Here is a 23,307-nt window from a genome sequence, read left to right as displayed (position 1 = left end):
TCCACATTGGCATCTATAATCTCCATTTAGCTTTTCTCGGACGATTTCATATTAATTTTCATATAGCTATAGTAATGTATACATAGATTGATTTGATTTAACAATTTTTGCTGTGGTCTATACAATTGTGGGGGTAAGTAGATAATTTCTCTCGCTGTGTGGCTTTAGATTTTTATTAAAATATAAATCTCTTCCCTTTCAGAAGTGTACATAAATATAGATATATGTATTATGTATGTATAAATGTAGTCTATGAGCGTAATACATATCCGAAAACAAAAACTAATCTTGTTTCCGCTTTCTGCTCTGTATTATGGTGGATTTGTTTGTTGTAGGTTGTTTCTGCTTTCTTGTCTTGTCGTATATAGTTTTTTTTCAATCGAACGGGAAGAAGGCAACCCGATGTGCCGGCCAGTCAACGCTTGCTTGCTTGGTTTGTTTGTTTGTTGGTTTTATAATTATTATTACATATTACAGTTAATTCATAATTAAAGTTAAACAAATACTTATACTCTATTGTATTGTGTAATGTATGAAACATTTTAGCTTTGTTTTGTTTTCTTTCGTAAGTATGTTTGTTTTGTTTTGTTTTCTTTCTCATGTCTCCGATTCCCTGTGCTACTGACGCGTTAAACAATTACCTCGCATAATGTATGGGACTACATTAGAAAAACAAATTAGTTTCGACACACAGACAACGTGAGCGTTGCACGGCATTTAGTTTGGCAAATGTTGTGTGCCACGTTCTCTGCAAGGTTGTCTTGTGGTTTTCCAAGGGTTGAAGGGTTGTTTGGTGGGCGGTTGGTTGGTTGGTTTGTCGGCTTAATGAGCGTGTGGCTATGAAAAATTAGCCACTTGCTGAAAAATTACATGTGTCTCTATGCCTAACTATATGTGTGTATGCATTTGTGTTTCGTGTGGTTTGCTTTGTATGGTATAAATGATGTTTTTTTGTGTTTTTGTTGTTCCTCCTGATGTTGCTGCGGGGTAGTTGCTGCTGCTTCTGCTGTTTTTGTTGGAATGGTGCTACACAACAAGTGTGTAAAGGTGAGTAAAGGTAGCTGATGTTGATATTATTGCTCCCAGCCAGCCAGTCTATTCATTTTCCTTTTCTTTCTTCTATAATATATATACAACTGCGTATATATGCGGTTACTCAAATGGTTTTCTTTTTTTTCTTTTTAGAGGTGTGTTGTTTTTGTAGTAATGCTGCAATATAATCAACTTTTATTAACTGGCTTTAAGGGGAAAATGTGTTGAACTCACCATAACAAACTAAACTAGGTAAAATTCAAATAGTTTGCAGTTATCTGGAGAATGCGAGATACCCAATGCCCACGCCCCCTGCCCCTTTTTAGTAGGGCTGATGCCGCTGCTGGCGTCCGCCGCCTCCGCGCTGTTTGCCACCGTTGAAACCGCCTCCGCCGCCACCACCGCCGCCGCCGCCTGTTTTAGAAACGTTTACAAAAATTTGCAAGGCATTAGTCAATTAAATTCGTATATCAGGCAATAAAGAAACACATGCTCAAAATCTGCGGGAAGGGAAGGAGGGGGCAATCTAAAGATTTCTTTAACTACGCCAAACGACTTCAGATTTCTTTTAGAAAATTTTGACCAATTCTAAGGGGGCATAGCAAAATGAAATGAACACAAGTCATGAAAAAAGCCAATTTAGGGATAACCAAAAACGATGAAACTGTGCTTTACAGAAAAATCAAAATTATTTCGAATAGACTATATATAGTAAAGGAGGGATGAGGGCCCAACAATTCGTTGGTTAGAGATAGTTTTTGATTTGCTAGGCGCTTTTTTTTACTGTGTTAATACCTTTGGGGCCGCCGCCGCCGCGGGGTCCACCGCGACCACCGCCCATATTGCCACCACCGCCGCCGCCGTAGCCGTTACCCTCAAAGCCGCCGCCGTAGCCATAGCCGTCTATTGGTTGCAATGTAATGGCATTTCATTTCGTGGTTCAATCACACACAAAGTGGAGTTGATTTCGTGGATTGGGTCGTATAGAAAATTGATGAAAACACAAACAAAGCTTATCTTATAAAAAATGGTGTAAAACGACACGAACAAAAATAAGGTGGGGAATGCTACAGGGTATTGCCAACTATCTTACTCTAAATAATTTGAGATTTTTTAAGGAACAACACGTATTATTTAGTTTTAAGTTTTTAAGTTTCAGTTTTTAAATTATTACATTCCAATTATATTTTAAACTGCTTTGCATTTATTTAATATATTTTAAAGGGAAATAATACTACTATTTTTTAGAATTTATGATTAAGGATTAATAGCTCTTTCAAGTCCTTTAAAATATTTATTATATCGGATTTGTAATGTAACATCTAAGGAACCCTAAATGACACACAAATATTGGCTAGTTGGCAACACTTTTGGCGGATTGGAACTGACTATGGGGTTTACTCTTTTGGATCGAGGGCTTTTTCATTATTTTACGTTTGATTTGGTCAAAATTTGTACTGCTTAACTGGGACGACGCCGCGTCGGCCGAGGGGAGACAATTCAAATGGCACATACCGAGAGAGCTGGAAAGGAATCACCTTCTCCGGATCCGGAGGAGATTGTGGTTGGTGTGGGAAGAGAGATCAGGGGGAGGTGTTGTGGGCGGAAACTGAAATACACACAAAATTGTTGTCTGGTTTTTTTTGTTTTTTTTTTCGTTTTTCTTTTATTTGCTCATTTCTCGTTTGTGGATTTTGATTATAAGATTGATGGTTAAAATGTTTCTCCGTTATTTGCTGTAGCTCAAAAGTACAATAGGTTTTATGTTGCTCTAACATTTGGTTGTTATAGTTGTTGGTTGCTGGTACACAATAAAAATTTAAAAAACAATTTTCGCTCGCTCTCCTCTTGCAAATTGGCGAGGAAACCGGCGCAAGGCGGCGCTCACACATACATGCGGTTCGATTGGTTGTTGTTGTTGTTGTTTTGCTCGGTTATATATAATTAATATAACTCTGGTTGTTGTCTCAGATTTTGGTTAGTTGTCGACTTGACGCGACTCGACTTATTAACATGTTTCACAATGTATTGCAATGGATTTCTCAATTCAATTCATTCGATTTCTCATTTTTACAGCACTCGTTATGCATTTATGTTTTTTAATTTTTACCTCATTTTCCACACAACAATTTCAGCATTTCAATTTCAAATTAGTTTCTTAAAAATGTTTTGATTGAAAATTTTCGGAATAAAATTTTGTTAGGATTGCCAAAAAATTTGTGAATTCATTTGCTGCTCTTGTGTGTGTGTATTTTGAATGTCTCACCTCAGCAAAAAGTAATAAAATTGTTTGTTTTTTTCGTATTTTGTTTTTTTTTTCAAATTCCTTTCGAAGGATATTCGGGAATTACTAGGGTCTGGGGGAAAGGGGAGGATGAGGATGCGGAGTTTGTCGCGAATATTATATTCTTGTGTGTCATAGAAAACGTTTTGCGAAAAACAAAAACAAATGCAAATAGTCAACAAATTTTACTTTATACTCGAGTTAATATAATCATTGTAATCATTACTCTTCGTGTTCATTGTTGTTGTTGTTGTAGCTGTTGTTAAAAACAAGAAAACTGGTTTTGTAGCTTAAGAATTGTCTCAGAAATGGTTTGACAATATATATTAATTGATTCATTGTAAAATTACTTTAGTGGTTTCATTATCATTATCATTATCATTTTTTTTTGTAGAGTTTTTCAATGCATTTTACTAAAAACAAATATTAATTACGCTAAATTACTTGTAAATATATACGTTTTAAATGTAATAGAAAAAGGAAGATTTAAGTAAAAAATGAAAAACGTTACAGTTAAGTGAAAAGTTAACACTGTTGGTGCGGTTTTGCTTGGCGGTTCGGATCGCTTGATTGCTCGATTTCTGGTCGCTTGGTTGCTTGATTGCTTGCTTGGTTTAGATGTCGGTGGATAGTAGATGGATATTTAGTGGCTCTACTGGTGTTGTTCTCACCAAAGACCCTCGGACACCGGTGGAATCGGTTTCCGGGTTAGCCGTGCAATCGGTTAACCGCTTGCGAGAAGCTTGAACAAGACAAAGGCGCAGCTTGCGATCGTTTTTGGATATTCGCTTTTGGGTGGTTGGTGGCTGTGTTTTGAGTTGAACTCTCATTGGGGTTTCTTTTCTTATGTTTTGGGTTCGTTTAGTTTGCTTTTTTTTTCGTTTTTGTGAGGCGAAACATCGGAAAATTCGGTATTACAATCATATATCGTATATAAATATGTTCAAAAATCATAATTACGAAAGTAATATTACATAATAAACTGGTAGGAGTGTGGGGAGGGGGAACCGAAACACCCGTTCTGTTTGTTTACCAGCAACTGGGCATATTATATTGATGATCAGATCTAACTCGGTGTTAAAGCTCCCGCTCCCCGCACTTTTTGGTTGGTGGTTAGTTTTAAAATTTCAAGTTGTAGAGTAACGGAATAGAAAATTATAAAGAAACTAAAAATATATTGTTGTTAAGGTTTAATATAAAGTGGGGGCACAAAATTATTGCTATATAATTGTATTGTAAGTATATGTAAAGGTATACAAAAATTTTGTTTATATCAAAAAAATTTGTTTACACATTTAAACATCATAATAATCGGTATAATAATTAATAAAAAATATAGCATAAAATGTATAAAAACTTTTCTTGCTTGCATAATTTTAAGGTAAATGTCAATTTTTTTCTTATTTTGCTTAGTTTTTTTTTTAGTTTGTTTTGTATACAGACAACTTGCTAAAAACATTGAGAAACATGCAATTTCTTCGTAAAATAATTTACTCAAAGTTTATGATAAAAAGATGTTTGTAAATGTACAAATGTATATATAATTGGTATACTACAATCGAATTGTCGACGCACATTGACAACATTTGAAATAATTGTTAGCAAAAGTTAATTTCAGGTTCTGGTCAATTTCAAAAAATATACGAATTATAAAAGGTATTATTATATATATATACATTTGCAAATAGCAATGCTTGTGTATGTGTGATTTGCTGGTGTTGCTCGACTTAACATTTAAAAACCATAAGAAAAATTATATATGCATATATGCTTGAATTAAAATTACTAAAATTGACGAAGTGTGTTTTTATTTGTTTTGTTGGAAAAGTTTCATTTTTGTGGCTACAATTAAGATGTTGTTGGTGTTGCTATTGTAGTAATTGTTTGTATTATTTGTCGTTGTTCAGTAAGTTAGTTAGTTGTTTGTTTTCGTTTTCTTTTTTTTTTGTGGTTCTTCATCCTGGAATCAACGTATGAACATGCAGAATGCCGCAATGCGCTCGCGGTGCAACTAAAACAAGCCTCAAAAATGGATTGTTTCGACATTACGTTACGATTTTGTCAAGAAAGTGCAGCGGAAATGCAAATAAAGCAAATAAAAGAACATTCTAACGAATGAGGCCGGGGGTGCTGCAGAGTTCAACCGAAATGATAAAATCCCGGATCCGCTGCGCTGACTTTTTGAGCCCCGGCCTTCAGATCTTAAGAGCTCATGGTTGTTGTACTCTTTTTTTCGTATTGTAGTTGTTTTTTACAAGGATTTGCCTTAAAATAATACTATCAAAAATAGTACCATAGTTAAATGTTACGTTTTATGTATAAATATATAACATTTGTATATATTTGATATAAATATATATGGTAGGTATATTGACGTATGGTGCATACGAAAACATATGCATTGCAAAGAACGTGAATATTATCCCGTTGCCGGAATAATAATATGTATCTAAAAATATATTTATATGCTATATATAAGGTATATATATTTAAATAGACATTGAATCAAAGCTTTGATTACGCGTTTCGTTTGTTTTGTTTTTTGTTTGTTGTTGTCGTTTCTGTTCTGGTTTGTTGTTTAGTGTTTTGTTTAACAAAACAAAAGGAGAAACTATTTAAATAACTATTTTATGGGAGTGCTGAGGGGGTGCTGAGGGGGTAGTGGGTTGTGTGTGTGTGTGTGTTTCAACAGATTTTGGTTTCAGTTGGTTCAAACAATAACAGTTTAGTTAACAATTAAAAAAGGCACAAGTTGCAATTGCGCAAAAGGCCAAAAACGCTGGCATTTCACACAGTTTTCACATAATTGGCACATGCTCCTCGTGTGTTTTGTGTTTCTTTGTTTTGTTGTTATGTCTGGGGTTGCTGTTTGCTGTTGTTGTTGTTGTTGTTGTTATTTTTTTTTGCTGCCCTTGCGTTTGAGGTATTTGTCATCTTTGGAAAGTCTGTTGAAGGCAACCTCGCGACAACATCGCTGCTGTTGTGAGTCTAGTTTTTGTTGTTGTTGGTTTGTCCGGTCTGGTGGTCGCATATAATGGGCAGGATTCTACCCTCAATATATGCCTCAACTTGAACGTCACGTCTACTTTTCTCTTCGCTCCTTCTCACTCTTTAAACAACACAATCTTTTTTACACACGCTTCGTCAGTTTTATGTTTAAATGCTACTCAACTAATAATTGGTAATTAAATGTTTCGTTTAAATGAATTCTCGTTTAAAAAGTACGCTTTAAAATTTAAAACATCAAATATATGCCTTTAAAATTATACGTAGTTATATATATAAGATAGATATAAATGTGTATATAAAAATTGCGAATTTGCTTGTTATATTAAATGAAGAAAATTGTCTGTCAACATACACATTTTGTTTTCAATATAAAATGTTTAAAATTTATATATGTTAGATTTAAAGAATTGGTTTTCTTGTTTTTGCTTTTTTTTGTCTACAATATTTAAAAGTTTTCTTGTTTTTAGCGACGTTGCTTTCGTAGTTGTTGTTCTTGTTGTTGTTGTTGATGATGTTATTCTTTGACATCTGTATGTCATATACCAACATGATCTTATATGCAAAATTGCATACAGATAATACATGTGGTATATAAGCATAAATATATATTGTCAATATATATCGAAATGCAGCAAAACTTTTTTGTTTTTGTTTTTCTCTCAGTTTTTGTTTGAATGGGAAACACAACAACGTGGAAATTTGGATCAGATCAGGTCTATGGCAAAAAATTAAAGAGTTTATATGGTGTTCTGCGGTTGTTGTTGCTTTGTTTGCTTGATTTTTTGTTTCTGATTTTTTTGCTGGCCTGCTGATTGCGGCTAGGCTCTACTTAGAACTGCTGATAGTTGTTGCTATTGTTCTTGTTTTGATGGTAATTACTCGACGTGTTGTTATTGTAATAATTGTTTTGAGCACTACTTTGTTGTTTGTTGTATTTACCATAACCGTAGTCATATCCATTATAGTAGCCGCCGGTATAGTAGTCGCCATAGCCACCGGCACCATATCCGCCGTAGCCGCCATATCCCGAGTAGGATCCCTGTCCGTCCCACTGGTTGTTGTAGCCTAAGGAGAAGATTGAGTGTTAAAGTGGAATTTAAAGGCGATTCTCTAAAGTAGATAGGATAATTCACTCCTTGATCTGAAAGCTTTACTAACCACCACGTCCTCCGTAGCCACCGCGTCCGCCGCGCATACCGCCGCGTGGTCCTCCTCGCATACCACCCATCATCTGGTTCTCTGGCTTGGGCGTTGCCCGCTTAACATCGACCTCCTTGCCGGCGATCTTCTGCTTGGGCGTCTTCAACAGATCCGTGACCACCTGCTCTGAATCGAAGGTAATGAAGCAGAAGCCCTTGCGCTGCGACTTTTGCTTGTCGAATGGCATCTCAACCTCAACGATCTGTAAATAAGAATAGTACAGGTGAGTATTAGATCATATCTCATGGTTCTAGGTAGTTTAAAGAGTTACTTACGTTGCCAAACTGTCCAAAGTAGGTCTTAATCTCCTCATCGCTGATCTCTGTGGTCAGACCGCCGACAAAGATCTTGCCATGGCGGGCCTTGGCCTTCTTGGGATCGACTTTCTTGCTGTTGATTATGTGCTCCTCGGCGGCGCTGACCTTGTCAATGGCCTCGGTGTTTGTGAACACAATGAAGGCGAATCCTCGGGACCGTCCGGTCTGGGGATCTGTCTTGACATTGATGCTCTCGATCTCGCCATATTTGCCAAAGTGATCGCGCAGTTCCTCTGCAAACAAATAAAAGCAGAGTGTAAGTAAATAATATAGTAATATACTGCATAATTTCTTTACTTACTCTCAGTAGTTTCCCAGCTCAGACCGCCAACAAACAGTTTTCTGCGAAAGGTCAAAGATTAATTGGTTAGTTTTATGGATTTTACAAACATTTTAAGGTCTACGGAGGAAACTTTTTGGGGAGTGGTTGGTTGGGGAAAAAGGTAGATCTGGGAAATCAGGCACGAAAATAGGTTGTGTTTAATGCGCGAGGCAAATACTTTCTTAATTTACTTTAAATTTCTCTTCTCTTACTGTTTTTCGTATTGGCTGCAAAAGAATTGATGACAGAACAAGAATACAAAACGAATAAAAAAAACTCACCAAATTTGAAGTGAAAATTAGCTTTAGTTACTGTATTGCAATCAAAGAATTGATCGGATAGTGTCAAAAAACTTGCAAACTCGGAAATGAGCGAAAGAGTTCGAGGAGCGAGCGAGCGATCGATCGAGACACAAAACGAGCGAAAGATATATAGATATATAATATATATAAGATATGCAATAGTGAATTATTTAGTTTTTGTTTTTGGGTATACTTATAGTTTCTGTTTGTACAATTAACAATTAACAATTAGTCTTTATTCAATAGGATGAGAAAAATGCAAAGGTTTTTATGCTGGATTGTGGTTGGTTTAACTTGCTTTATTTGGCTGTTTTTATTTTATTTTTATAAAAAAGAATGTTGAAAAAAATATGCATAGACACTTATAGTTTACTGTGATTGATGTACGTTACTCTCATAGACTTAGGGATTTTTGGAAAGATATCTCAGCGTTCTCGGCGGATTCCCGGCAAATTTGGAACAGTCTCATCACACGGCGGCGGAATTTCGATTGCAATTTAGTGATTGTGCGTCATTTTTGCGGCAATTCATTACGTTACATTCGTTCTTTGTGTTTCTTTCATCGGGCGATATATAATATATATTTTCTGAGCTTCATAAAAACAAACGAAAAAACTGCGAGTCTCTTTTTTCACTCGGTCTCTCTCTGTCTCCGATTACTTGGTACTTTTTGTTTTGTTCTTTTTTTTTTGGGTAATTTACAAGTTATACGTTAAGATACAATACAATATATACTCGTATACAGTTTACATATGGATCCAATTTAAATCGAGATAATTTGTTGATAATTTTGTGTGTCGATAGTTCTATATATTGGCTGACTGACTGATTGATTGTTTTAGTTTTGGATAGATAAATACCATCAGCATCAGTATCGGCGGAGCGGAGACTTTTGGAGACTGGAAAGTGGAGAGGGTTGGATGGTATCCACAAAGTCCGAATCCGCCGAATCCGAATCCGCAACCGTTTGCCGGGGGCAGGAATACGAATCCAAATCCATATCCGATCCGACTTGAGCATAGCTTATAACCCTGACCCTGGGCATTTCACTTCTCTCAAAACCTGCCGGAGAGGAACAAGGTTAGTTCGCTCACAAGACAACAGGATAAGCTATGATTTTGGATTTAATTTCTCCATTCCGTCCTTCTATTTTTGGGGGATTATCCACATCTTCTTCAGCGCTGGATTCGTATTTACGTTTTAATGTACAGCATCGTGTGACTTAAGATTAAACTTAGATATTAAATGATCAGTAGGATGGGCAAATGAAGTGTATGCTAGACCTAAAAACAAAACCATGGGGGCAAAAAACAAAGGACCATTCTACTTTATCATCCTCTTGATTTAGCCTATCACAATTTGAAATATATAGCAAAGTACATTTTCGATTAAAATTACTTAGTTTTGGCGCCTTGGCAACTCTATAACGACGCCGGCTGTCGTTCTCCGAGAGAGAAAATAGATGGGCGAGAGGAGAGCGAACGAAGCCGGCAAGCAAAAGAGAATGAGTGAAAACTGCAAAACACGCACACACATACAGAACCGCGGGCGTTAGTATGTATGCATGTGTGCGGCCGCCATTTTGGGTACAGAACTGGAAGAGCACAAAATAACAACGAATAGCCGAACCAAAGAGTAATGCGAATAAAAAGACTACACTACAAACATAACTTTTTTTCCAACTTTTTTCTCGTTTTTTATTTTGCAAGTGAAAGGCAACCGTATGTTTCTGTGTGCGTGTGAGTGTGGGGCAACGTGGGTATCGAACATAACCTCACAAAGGGGGGAAATGTGCTCCAAGCTGAGGAAAACTCTGGGTTTCGTTGCAGAAAGTGTGCGTGTGTAGGTAGACGAAAACGGTGAAAATTTTCCATTTCTCCCGAGACGGCTATGATGATGCATTTTCCCGAAGATTCTATTAATATGACTGAAGTACAGTCGCACCGACACCGCACACACACACAGATACACGAGCGCAAGCGAGAGAGAACACAAAAGGGGTCAGACTTCCCCCGCAAAACCCCGTAAACCCCATTCAACTCGACCAACGACGTTAGCTTCGCATTTACGTAACAGAGTAGGCAATATATACTTTTATATAGAAGGAGAAAATCTAAGCGGGGCACATGATCATCAGCTGCCCCCGTTGCAAAAGAAAGAAAAAAAAACGGCAGATATATCCATCCGCCAGATAATGGACATACCTGTCGTCGTCCCGCTGGCCGGATGCTCCAGATTGGTTGTCCGAACTGCCGTTGGTCGAGCCGGCGGCGGCCCCATCCCCGTTTTCGGATCCAGGACCGTCGGCGGTCACGTCCTTGGTGAAATCCTCGCCGTTCATCTCGCTATCCACTTGCTGCTTGTCGGCCATGTTGTGTGTGTTTTGCGGTTCGATTTCTACTAATTTCGGGGGCTAATTTTCGGTTGATTCACGCAGAGCCGGAGATTTTCTACACACTCGCCAAAAAGTCGCGCGTACGAATGAAATGACGACCGGAAAATGACAAATGCAAGCGACAGCGTGTGTATATGGGTGCGGCGTTGCCACCTCGTCGCGCTGCCAGTCGGGGCGATTCGGTATTATTTAGCCAAGTGCTTGGCTGACCGGCCTGCTCTACCTGCGGTTTGTTATCTTTACATTTACAAGGTTTTACATTGGTATTTTCGGTATTTTTCAACCCCTAAATAGCCTTTACAAGGGTTTTATGGGCGCGTGACCTGTCAGTTTTTGGTATGGCAGCCCTGTTTCAAGCGGTGTGCACACACTTGAAATGGGAAAAAACAGCAAAATACAAAAACTAGCTAGAAAATTTAGCTATGAAAGATACTGAACAGTATAGAATTAATTTAAACTGTATAGAATTCAATTTAAAATTGGGCTTGTAATAAAAATTGTATTTTAAAATTAAGAAATCATTATAAAATTAAATTAAAACAAGACCTGTCCTGTAAACACATAAATATATCCAAAAAAATTATACGATGGGAAATATATTATAAACAAATCATTTTTATACTGTAACAAATATAAAGCAAGATGCTAAAATGTTTCTTAATAATTTAACTAAAAAAAAAAATAATAATTTATTAAAAACAAGCTTTTCAGTTTTTTTTAAGTTTAAATGGAATGATATTACCGCATGATACTTCAACAAAAAAACTACACCAAACTAAAATTTTATTTCTTTACAACCCTTTATAACAAGAAAAACTTATTCGTCAAAAAATACCAACTGCGCCACCCCCAGAAACAGTGTGCACACACCCGCCGCAAAAGCCGCCATCATTCACTTCACACACCAACGCACACCAACACACGCGAAAAGAAACCGAGAATAAAACGCTGCAGAGGCAAAAAAGAGGAAATCGGTTCTCGATTCTCGACTCAACACACTTGTCCAATTTCATTGCGTTTGCGATTATTTTCTACTCAAAAGCCACAACCTATGCATCGTAACTTAATTCAACAACAACTGTGATCGCCAAACATCGGAAAATAACAAAAAAGCACGTCTAGAATTGCCAAGTTAGTTATTCCTAAAAAAAAGAATAAAAAATTGCAACAAAGTAGAGTAGTGTGCGTGTGTTTGTGTGAGCGAGTGCGCCAGTGTGTGTTTTGTGTGCAGTTTGCAATTTTGTATTGTATTTTACAAGTTTTGCCCACCGATTATTAAACCGAAAATCCCGCATAATTTCAGCGCTCCATTGAAAAGTCCACCACCCCCCGCCCCGCAGGAAGATAACAAAGAAAAGTGCTACAAAAAGTGCCGATTTTTCGGCAAATTTCAACCCAAAAGCAATACACATTGTGCATTACAACTAAAAAAAGGAGGAGACAAATCGCAGAAAAAAGGTGAGCCGGCGGCGGCCTCGTGTGCGCGGTCTAGAAAAACTGGCATTTTCCATTTTCATTGGGGTGGCGCATACTAAAAAATAGCAAACAAAAAAGGAAAAGTCCAATGGGCGTGTTTTTCTTTTTGCGGGACTCCTAACATTTTTTCCGTTTTAGCGGCTTTTTTTATTATCGCTTGCGCATAACCTAAAAATGTACGAAAAAGAAAATTGTTTTTGTAAATTTTTGTTTAAATGCTGCTCTTTAACTATCGCTTTCTTTGTTCTTCCTACACACGCGGTTCGCTGGCAGAAAGAGAGAGGAAGGGAGAGAGAGAGAGTGGCGCGTTCATAACCGCATAAGTGTGTATGTGTGCCGCAACTCTTTGTGCATTATTTGTTTTATCGGCAAATATTTATGGCTAAAAGGGGGTAAAGAGCGCACTCAAACTAGTTTATTTTAAACTTTTTATGTTTAACTTTGAATTAGATTGATTTATCAGCCAATTAACCTCTTGGCCGAGCTGGAGTTCAATGAAAGCGGCGCCACAACCTTGAAGCCCGAACATAACCTCAATTTAATTCATGCTCCCCGCTTGGCGGCTTCTTTTTTTTTTTTTTGCCCATATGTGTATGAGGTCATTTACTTACACACACATGTGCAAAGTCCTTTGAGTCAGGATCGCAGGTATGAAAACGAAGAGCACGTGCAGGGTTAAATATCCTGCAAGAACAAAGCAAATGGAAACTTTGGGTGACAGCTGCACTACACTAAATTTTCCCCTCCCCCCTTTCGCATGTGCCAATGTGTGTGGGGCGAAAAGTGGGTCAAACTGCATCGCGCTGCGTCTTTTTTTATATGCACTGCGGTAAACTGAGCTCCCTTTTGGGTGGACCCCCTATCCTTTCGCCCAGTGAAACTCTAGATCCTCCTGCGAAGCCACAACAGCGGTCAAAGTAATAGTCCTCAGTGAACTTCAATACAATCGAATACTAGAAAGCCTTAAAAAATACGTTTTAATTTTTTAAAAACGATTTAAGTATTAAAAAAAATCGTAGAAATTTTAGACTTTTCGTTTCATTATCCTTATTCTTTCGTCCAGTGAAACTCTTAATCCTCCTTGGAAGCCACAGCAGCGGTCAAAATAATAGTCCTCAGAGAACTTCAATACTATCGATAGTAGAAAACACTAAAGAATACGTTTTAGATTTAAAAAACGATTTAAGTATTAAAAAAATCGTAGAAATCGTTGAATTTTCGTTTCTTTATCCTTATCCTTTCACCCAGAGAAACTCTAGATCCTCCTGGGAGACCACAGCAGCGGTCAAAGTAATAATCCTCAGAAAACTTTGATACTATCGATTCTAGAAGGCCCTAAAGAATTCGATTTAGTTTTTAAAGACGATTTAATATATTTCAAAAATCTTCGAAATATTAGAATTTTTGTTTCTAACAATTTAGTAGGATATTATCGTATTGTATAGCTTTTAATTATTAGGATATTAACTTCCTTGGTTTTGAAGAAATCAAATGAAGCAGTTAAATCAATTTGCTTTTAAAAAACTAGGGTATAAAACTTGCGACTCACCAAACTTAGCTTATAATCTCCTTATCAAATATAAATATTCAAAAATTATAACACGTGATGGGACCACAGTGAATCATTTATAGAATTCGAATTCTTTAATCTCTATTTCCGAACCCACTCGAGATCAAGATGATTTAGTGACTCAAGCTTAAGTGCTGGTAATTCGACCGTTGTAGCTAAAGATTACGCCCCGTTTAAGACAGCTTTTTGGGATTGTGGCTAACGAAGTAACCTCTTCCTTTGATTTCAACGTATCAGATTGAGAAATCGACACCGGGTCCCTAGTCTTTTAGGACTTTTTCAAGTTTTTATAATCCAAAAACCAGACAATCTCCTGCATATTATTACTTTATATATACTAAAACGCCCGTATATTTTTTGCACCGTTTTGCAGACGTTCGAATTCCACACTCTCGAGTCCAAAACTATCGACACCGATCATCCAACGTGTCGAGAAGTCCAAGACAGAAAAAGGAAAAGCGCAATTGGAACAGGAGACTAAAAACCCCTCGTTGCGGAGCCCTTAGTTCAGAGAAGGAAGAATCAATCGCCAGCTATGGTCATGGATGCGACCCAATCGCAGCAGCCTTCGCCGCAGTCGGTGGGACGCGAGTTTGTCCGCCAGTACTACACGCTGCTGAACAAGGCGCCCAATCATCTGCACCGCTTCTACAACAACAACTCGTCGTACATCCATGGCGAGTCCAAGCTGGTGGTCGGCCAGCGGGAGATCCACAACCGGATCCAGCAGCTGAACTTCAACGATTGCCATGCGAAGATCAGCCAGGTGGACGCGCAGGCCACTTTGGGCAACGGTGTGGTCGTCCAGGTGACCGGGGAGCTCTCGAACGATGGCCAGCCCATGCGTCGCTTCACCCAGACGTTCGTCCTGGCCGCCCAGTCGCCGAAGAAGTACTATGTGCACAACGACATCTTCCGCTACCAGGATCTGTACATTGAGGACGAGCAGGACGGCGAGTCGCGTTCGGAGAACGATGAGGAGCACGACGTTCAGGTTGTTGGCGGCACTGTGGATCAGGCTGTGCAGGTGGCAGGCGATGTGGTGGCCCAGCAGCAGCCGCAACAGCAGCAGCAGCAGCAGGCTCCTCCGCAGCCGCAGGCTCAGGTCGTGGTGCCCCAGCAGGTGGCTCCCGTGGCGGCCGGTGGTGCTGCCCCGCAGCCCATCTTCTATCCATTGCCTGCGGGCGCTGCTGCCGGACGCCCGGTGGCCGTTTTGCCGCCAGCTCCCCAAGCCGCGGCGGTTCCACTGCCCGCGCAGTTCACCGTTCCGCCGCCACAGCCCATCCAGAATGGCGTGGTGTCGCACGAGGAGCTGCAGCAGCAGCAACAGCAGGTGCTGGTTCCACCCAGCGTTTCGCCTTTGGTGCAGCAGCAGCAGCAGCCTAGCGGCACTCCTGTGCTGCCTATTGTTCCAGTGCCAAGTGCGGGCTTCCAGCAATCGCCACTGGTGGCACCACAGCTTATCCAGCAGCAGCAGCAGCAACCTCAGCAGCTGCCCCCGCAGCAACAGCAGCAGCAGCAGCAACCCATCCAGCAGCAGGCTTTGCAGCAGCAGCAGCAACAGCCGCTGTCGGAGCCCGAGGAAGTCGAGGTGGCACCGCGACAGCTGCAGAAGCCTTCCACGCCCGTCGACGACTTCAAGACCATTCACGAGCAGCAGCAGCAGGAGAAGTACGAGGCCGCCAAGCAGCAGCAGAACGAGCCAAAGACCTATGCGAATCTGTTCAAGTCCACTTCCTCCTCGCCCAGCGGCTTTGTGAACGCCGCCCTGCAGCAGCAGCAGCAACTTCAGCAGCAGCAGCAACAGCAGCAGTCGATCAGCAGCAACACCTACAGCTCGTCTTCGCAATCCGCGGCCGGCGGCAATGGCGGTCAGGTTAGCTACTCCACCACCGCTTCGTCCTACAACAACAGCAACGGCAACTCGCGACTGGACAACGGAGGTCCGCTTCCTCAGCGCAACAACTCGATCCGCAACACCAAGGGTGGTAAGTCGTCAATCATCCCTTAAGTTAAGTGAGGTCATTCCCCTTGTTTCTTGAGGGAAAGTAGTGTAGAAGGTTTGTTGTTGAGCCTTTGATATCAAACACGTTAGGATTGCTGAAAGGAAAATATTACTAGAGAATTGGGACTTTTTTCTTATTAGCATGTTAATCAAACATTTGAAAAATGTATAAGCTAAAACTCTTTAATGCAAATATTTTTTATTAAATGAAATGCAGTTTGTCAGCGGAAAGTAATATTGTTGATTATACTACAAAGTCGATTTACCATGAATCATTACGATCGTTAGTTATTAAACCATATTATTATGATTGTTCATGTGTAAAAACGCCTTTATATACTTTTCTGTATTCATTTTATATTTTTTAACAATTTATTCTTTCTTATTAGCTATATGAGCGAAAATTCTTTAATGCAAAAATTGTTTATTAAATGAAATATAGTTTTTGAGCCTAAAATAATATTGTTGATATACTACAAAGTCGATTTACCATGAATTATTACGATCCTTAGTTATCAAACCATAATTCATTTGAAAAGAAACCCTGATATAGTTTTCTGTATTTATTTGATATTTTTAAACAACTTATTCTTTTTTATAGACTTTGAGCAGCGTCGGTCGAGCAACACTCAGCAGTTCGGTGATAATCAGCAGCTGTTCTTGGGCAACATACCGCACCACGCCAGCGAGGATGATCTGCGCGACATCTTCTCGCGCTTCGGAAATGTCCTGGAACTGCGCATCCTGTCCAAGGCTGGCAACAAAGTGATGCCGGGCATGCGCAGTCCGCTGAACTACGGGTTCATAACGTACGACGATCCCGAGGCGGTGCAAAAGTGCCTAGCCAACTGCGTAAGTATATAAAAGAAGGGAAAATGGCTGCAATGAACTTTCAGAAGAAAGCAATTATTATTTTTCTATGCTTACAACTTAATCATGATTATTAAAACGCATCCTTTTCCATCCCATAGCCCCTGTACTTCCCGGAGAACTCACCCGATGGCCAGAAGTTGAATGTGGAGGAAAAGAAGCCGCGCGTTCGCAACGACATGCTGCCCCGTCAGCCGATCGGTGGCAACAACCTGAACAACAACATGGGTCGTTTGGGCGGCAACAACGGTCCGCAGTCGCGTCCGATGGGAAACAACAATGGCAGCGGCGGTGGCATGATGCGTAACAATGCCGGGGGCAACAATCTGCGTCAGGGAGGCGGCGGCGGCGGAGGAGGCGGAAACGGTGCTCCTCGCCTGGGCGGCGGAGGTGGATTCGGACAGCGCCAGGATACCCGCACCGGCGGCGGCGGCAACAACCAGTCCAACGGACCGCTGCGCGGTGCCGGAAACGGACAGAGCGGTGGTGGCAACTACGGACGTCGCTAAAGGACGACATCCTCAGCACATCAGCCAATTCAAAAGCATCAGCAAGAGCAGCCGCAGCAGCAGCAGTAGCCGCCACAACAATAACAGCAGCAGCAGCAAGAACCCAACGTTAAAAACATCGACTTCTTCCACAATGCAATCAATCAATTACATTCAAGAACATCTCATGCAATTAAACACACAAAGACACGCAAATCACACAACCATAAAGTAGTTGGAGCAACCAAAACTGTCAACTGTCCCTTAAAAATGTTCCTCAGCGCAACTCGGGGCGTCGAGCTACAAAGAAAGAAAAGAAATAACAAAGAAATGAATAACGTCAAGATCTTGAGTCTCTCCTTAGTTTAATTGCGTTAGGCTCGCTTTTTCCAGCCAGTTCGTGCCAAAATATACCGAAATTCTGTGCAAATCTTTGTTGTGAACCCAAAAGAAATGAAAGCTTCAGCTCGTCAACTGCTACTCTCTACCATCCTCCACCCCACCACCTGCAACTCACGGAATCACCTTCACCCTGAAACACGTGTATTAAGTTTAAGTCTCAATCAACACACACCCATAAACACTCATCGAAATCACACAAACAAACAGACACACTCACCCATCTTAGCATAAATGTAAACTTTAATTTCAGCTATCGTTTGGCAAATCACTTTCAACAAAAATCTAACTTAAGTTCGCAAGATGAGAGAAATTGGTTTTTAAAAGGAAGGAAAGGAGCAATGCAACACATTTTCGTTTGTTTTTTCATTGAATAACCCATTACTTAAGCTAAATAAAAGAAGAAATTAAAAGGGAAAACTTAAAAAACTTAGCTAAAGGATATAAACACGAAAAAAAACAAACAAAAAAATGAAAAACCTTTGTAAAATGCAATAAAAAAGAGCAAAAGAAAGACTTGAAAAAAAAATTAATCTAAAAACTAAAAAAAAGGAATGTAAACACGAGAAAAATGTAAGGCGCGGTTATAAACAAGCAAGAGTAAGATCAAGCTAAAACACACAAGAACACAAACCTCTTAAAAAACATTGAAAATGAAACGAAAACTGATTCAGCACCAAGCCGCCGCGAGAAGGAAAAGTGAGGAAAAACAAACCCATCAACGTCGTCGTCGTCGACGTTTTCGCGCCCCAGAAAGTCCGCCGCATTTTAGAGCCTGTAAACCTTTTGCTACTTAAATCTAATTTGCAGACACTGATGACACATCTAACTAGCTAGTCTATATAGGGAATCGGATCGAATGATTGTTGAAATGAGAGCGTGTGTGAGGGCAAAAGCGGTGCCGGCGCCGCAGCGGGGGGCGTGGTCGATGCAATCGATGATGAGAGGGCGACGAACGGACGGACTGTGTTTTTCGCTTTTTTTTCGTTCTGTTTAATGAGTTCAAGGTCGTAAACCAAACTAAGTCATGCAACTTAAACGATTTGGTGTTTCCAACGCAGTTGTGAACTAAAATTTAGTACATATTTTTTAAATAAAATCAAGAAAAGCCCAAAAAAAAAGATGAGAACCATATAAAACACACACAAAAACCTATTATAATAGTCGGAGGACGAAACACAAGCTACTAACATTTTTCTCAAGGTAAAAACAAGCAAAACATGTAACAAAAAATATATACAAATATATATATAAATAAAAACAAAAACTCATATAATTTAATGTTAACTTTTAGACTTACCAGAAATCTAAATATACATATATATATATTTATATAACTGCTGCAGAAAAGGGGAAAGAAGAAAGAAGGCAGAAAAGCAGAGAGGGGAACTAAAAACATTTAAAATCGTGTGAGAATCTTTTTTGAGTTTTTTTCGCAGGCGTCCAAATATATTTGCCTAAGTTATTCTTGTTTTGTTAGAACTTAAAAACTTTTGATTCGTTGGAAACATATCATTTGTTTTTGTTGGTCGACGCCTGCTCTAGGGAATTAATTGCTAAATCAATTACTTTCTACAACTATTTCTAGTACAGACACACCCACACATACACCACTCACGTTTGCCAGCCACACATTTTTAGCACTGTGAACAGGGTCTAAAGCAATTTTAGTACATTTTTTGTAAATCGAAAATGTTAGTGTTCAAATCTTAGCTCAACGATCAGTGCTGGAAGTGCTTCGTAAACAGAAAACCACAAAAAAAAACAGCATCAAAACAATAAAATACAAATCAGAGGTACTAACTAAATCTATGTAAGAGTAAGGAAAAACAAACAATTAGAGTTCATGCTCATTTCGAAGTGAACCGATGAAATCACAATACTGCAGTTTGTAAAGAGTAAAGAAAACAGAAAAGGAAACACTTAATTATAATTTAATTTATATGTATACAACTACAAAATAATTATAATAATAAAAACAACCACAAAGATTCAGCGTGTTTACCAGAAAACTTATGATTTGTTTTATTTCCACTTCTGTACTTGTCAAAAATGATATACACAATATGTATGTTTGATCGGGTCGATCGCTTTTCGTTTCTGGTAAATGCGATAACTTGCGAAAAACACCAATAACTTGTAGATTAGATATCTGGAAATGAAAACACCACTCGAGGATACAGATACATATAATGTTTATTTCTACTTATCAAGGCGATTCCTGCGACTGAATCCGATTTCCATTGCCTTTGTGTTAAGACAACTGAGCATTCAGCATTTAAATGAAATTGATGCGCACAAAGCTAAGCAATTGAAAGCAATTTGCATAACTTAAATCAATCACCAGCCAGTCGAAAAATTTCCACTCTCCAAAGCCCCCAAGTCCCAACATAATTCAGTGGTGCGTTTTATAGCGTTTCAGATATAAAACATTTACGCAAAATCAATTCACTCATGCAATACTTTAAATGAAAACAAAAAAACCAACAGAAATAGTATAAATAAAGAACAAGAGTTTACGATTTTAAGTCTCAAAAAATTCGGTGTGATGTTTATTATTTATCTCCTTGAAGGAATGGCATATATAAATCGTAAAAATACGGAAAGTACCATTAGCTATGTATTTGTGGGATAAAGTCGATCCACTTTCCGCAATTTAGACTCCTGTAAGAATAAAGAGGATATTACAAAATAGGTAAATTATTTCAAAAATTTTAAAACCTAAATATTAGGCCCGTTTTCTCCAACGTTTGTTAAATTTAAAGTACGGTTTAAGCCATGAAATCGTATGTTAAAAGGAGTTTAACAAGCGAACGAGAAAACGGTCCTATATAAATCTGAAAAAATAACTACAATTATAATTGTAAAATTTCGATCTGATATAGCATATTTTTTGAAGTAACATACCATAAGCTGGTGGCGAACCCCCGTTGCCAATTTTTGGGTTCAGGCCATCGGTTAGACCTTGAGCGGGCTTGTAGTCATCGGTTGGCCACTTCTTAATAGCTCCAATTCCAACAGCTGCTCCCGCTGTCAGTCCCAAACCCAGCCCCATTCCATTCGATCCGCCATCTGCATCGCCCCTGGCACCAAGATCCAACTTGGCGACCGAAGGAGTAACCTGAACGGCCGGCTTGAAATCGTTCTTGGGACGATCGCTGGTCGATGTTTGGGCATGTTTGTGCCCAGCCTTTGGCGGCCATTCGCCCACCTTGCTGGGTGACCATTCCTGGGCAGCATATTTCCCAGGTTTCGGGTAGGAGGACCAGCCATCTGGACCATATCCGGTGAATGCGTGCACCGGCTGCGGATGCTGCGAAAGGGCATGGGCGGCATAGTGGCCGGGTGGAGTTGCTGGAACCACTGGAGTCACATAGGAAGCCCAGCCATTGATGAAGGCCGACGGGGGCAGGACGGACTGCACCAGGTATGGATTGTAGTTGTTGTTCAAGCTATAGCCATCCATTGTGGCCGGTTGCGGCGGAATGTAGCCGGCACGGATGGAGCCGGAAATGGGGAACCGCAGGCGCTTGCCGGGATCGGGCTTCTGGGTGGACTTCTTCACCTCCACCGTGGTCAGATTGATCGAGTGCATGCCCTGAGCTGAAATTTAAAGCATAAAATATTAACTATCGCCTAAAACTTTGCCTATTTTGATGGTTTAGAAGAGGTAATCTTAGTTTATAAGCCTTAGAAATATTGTAAGTTATTTCGAATTATTTTTCAGATCACCAGTAATTTAGGAAAACTCACCCAAAGCCCGCTCGGCACTCAATGGGTCCTCGAACTCAAGGAATCCAAATCCTCGTTTACGCCCAGTGTCCTTGTCCATTAGCAATTTCACGCTGGCGACTCCGCCAAACTGCGAAAAGTATTCGCGAATGGTTTTCTCATCGTGACAGTCCTTTAGACCGCCTAAAAAGATCTTGTTCGACTTGCCGCCACCGAGTCCAAGTCCACCATTTGCTACACTTGCACCACGACCTCCTCCCGGTTTGTTAAACTCGTGACGCGGCAGAGCGGGCTTGGTCTCTACAGCCCTAAATAAATAAAAAAAATTTAAATTTTAAATAGTTAAAGATTTTATACAATAGCCTACAATTAAGACAAATTATTATAATAATCAATAAAATATAAAGATTGTAAAATTATGTATTTAAATCCGTTAAATAATACAAATGATATCACATGTTACAATATTATCTTAATTTTAAAAACAGACTCTACAGTATAAAATAAAAATTAAAAAGACTTTGGATAAAAATCAAAAAATAAATATTTTATAATTTTTTTAAAAATTCTGAATTATCCCTGCATTAGAGGAAGGTTAATATTAGACTTTAACAATCAGCCTTTAATCCCCTAAAATTTAATCTGGAAACATTCCCTTCTAATTATGTAATCCGCCAAAAACAAAAAAAATTTAAAATATAAAATAGTCTAGTTACTTAATAAGTACTACTTATGTACGAATAAGCTGTGGCACTATTTGGCCAATAAACTTACTTGTTATCAAGGGTATGTGGTCGGCTCTTTTGGACATTTTCGACGGATTTGGGATCCACATAGGTAACGAACCCAAAGCCCCTTGAGTGGTTGCTCACCGGATCGCGCATGACCACCGCATCGGCCACGGCTCCAAATTGCCTGAAGAATTCGCGCAAGCCATCCACTGTAGTCTGGGTGGATAAGCCGCCAATGAAGATTTTGCGCAAGTGCTCGTCGCTTTCACCGCCACTGGCTGCGCTCGGCAAGGGACAATTACTCGCAGGAGCCACCGGATCAGGGATACTCTTGTTCCGGGGAATTTTGCACTGCATAAAGATAAAATCTCAAACTCAGACCTGCGAAACCCTTGAAGATCCTACCTCTTGCTGGCAAGTTGGCGTGGCACAATTATCCAAATCCATGTTGAATAAAATCCAATTAAGAAAGGGCAGAAATGAAGACGACGAGAGTTTAAATGACAGCCGAAAAAATCAAATGTCAAATACTTAGGTATGGACTATCGGGTAGGTTCCACTTAAGGAAAAAGGATGATTCGTCATAAATAACTGGACATTAGGCTGAAACCCTAAAACCCTTTCTTTCATTTGGTATTTATCTCAAGTAATTTTTCTCCAAATAAACCCTTGAAGCCTCCAAGCCCCAACTTTTTAAATGACTCAAGTTATGCAATCGCCCTCATACGATAAAAGTAATATTTGGCTAAAGAATGTAGTCATGAGGACTATAAAGTAACAACCAGGTGACTTTATAATCAGGATTGTCACCAGTAACACCTATAAATTATATTATCGATGGTAAAACAAGAGAGACTATCAGATACCCGTTCCTCAGCTAAAGGGAGTGCGAGGGAGATGGAGATATACAACTTTTATCGGGCATAACTTTTTAACAAATGTTCCGATTTGAAAAATTTCCTTTAGATTTTGATAGGTTTAAATAAACGCAAAAAATTGCATTTATACTTGTGTGGGCGTTACCCTTTTACTCTACGAGTGACGGGTATAAATAACATTATGATACCTCGTTTATGTCCCCGTTTAAGTATAGTTTTTTCGAGTATCTTATTATCTCAACTTAATTTCCTATACATGGGATCTAAAGAACATATATTATTTCCCGGAAACTACGA

The 23,307-nt window shown here is 39.4% G+C and overlaps 3 protein-coding genes across 4 annotated transcripts; 1 reads left to right on the top strand and 2 right to left on the bottom strand.

Moving 5' to 3' along the window:
* Window positions 1-157: 157 nt before the first annotated feature.
* sqd (RNA-binding protein squid) lies at window positions 158-10,989 on the bottom strand. 2 transcript variants are annotated; one of them, XM_017145817.3, is made up of 8 exons: window positions 10,671-10,989; window positions 8,144-8,184; window positions 7,801-8,075; window positions 7,484-7,727; window positions 7,265-7,390; window positions 1,828-1,935; window positions 1,267-1,446; window positions 158-1,209 (listed from the first exon to the last, which is right to left on the bottom strand). In XM_017145817.3, the coding sequence occupies exons 1-7, from the start codon at window positions 10,835-10,837 to the stop codon at window positions 1,355-1,357; spliced, it is 1,053 nt and encodes a 350-aa protein (XP_017001306.2). In that variant the 5' UTR covers window positions 10,838-10,989; the 3' UTR covers window positions 158-1,209; window positions 1,267-1,354. The 2 variants fall into 2 exon arrangements, with proteins under 2 accessions (XP_017001306.2, XP_017001305.2); XM_017145816.3 differs by lacking the exon at window positions 1,828-1,935 and having other exon boundaries at window positions 10,671-10,988.
* A 773-nt stretch (window positions 10,990-11,762) lies between these two features.
* On the top strand, window positions 11,763-19,660 carry rin (ras GTPase-activating protein-binding protein 2). Its single transcript, XM_044394031.2, has 5 exons — window positions 11,763-11,992; window positions 12,165-12,319; window positions 14,281-15,895; window positions 16,514-16,764; window positions 16,884-19,660. The coding sequence occupies exons 3-5, from the start codon at window positions 14,443-14,445 to the stop codon at window positions 17,289-17,291; spliced, it is 2,112 nt and encodes a 703-aa protein (XP_044249966.1). The 5' UTR covers window positions 11,763-11,992; window positions 12,165-12,319; window positions 14,281-14,442; the 3' UTR covers window positions 17,292-19,660.
* A 531-nt stretch (window positions 19,661-20,191) lies between these two features.
* Rbp4 (RNA-binding protein 4) lies at window positions 20,192-22,690 on the bottom strand. Its single transcript, XM_017145844.3, has 5 exons — window positions 22,538-22,690; window positions 22,176-22,483; window positions 21,423-21,709; window positions 20,577-21,272; window positions 20,192-20,333 (listed from the first exon to the last, which is right to left on the bottom strand). The coding sequence occupies exons 1-5, from the start codon at window positions 22,577-22,579 to the stop codon at window positions 20,326-20,328; spliced, it is 1,341 nt and encodes a 446-aa protein (XP_017001333.2). The 5' UTR covers window positions 22,580-22,690; the 3' UTR covers window positions 20,192-20,325.
* Between the last annotated feature and the right edge of the window lie 617 nt (window positions 22,691-23,307).

Source organism: Drosophila takahashii, chromosome 3R (genome assembly GCF_030179915.1).
Source record: "Drosophila takahashii strain IR98-3 E-12201 chromosome 3R, DtakHiC1v2, whole genome shotgun sequence".
Lineage (NCBI taxonomy): Eukaryota > Metazoa > Arthropoda > Insecta > Diptera > Drosophilidae > Drosophila > Drosophila takahashii.
The sequence above is the reverse complement of the archived record's forward strand: the minus strand, read 5'-3'. Positions and strand labels throughout refer to the sequence as shown.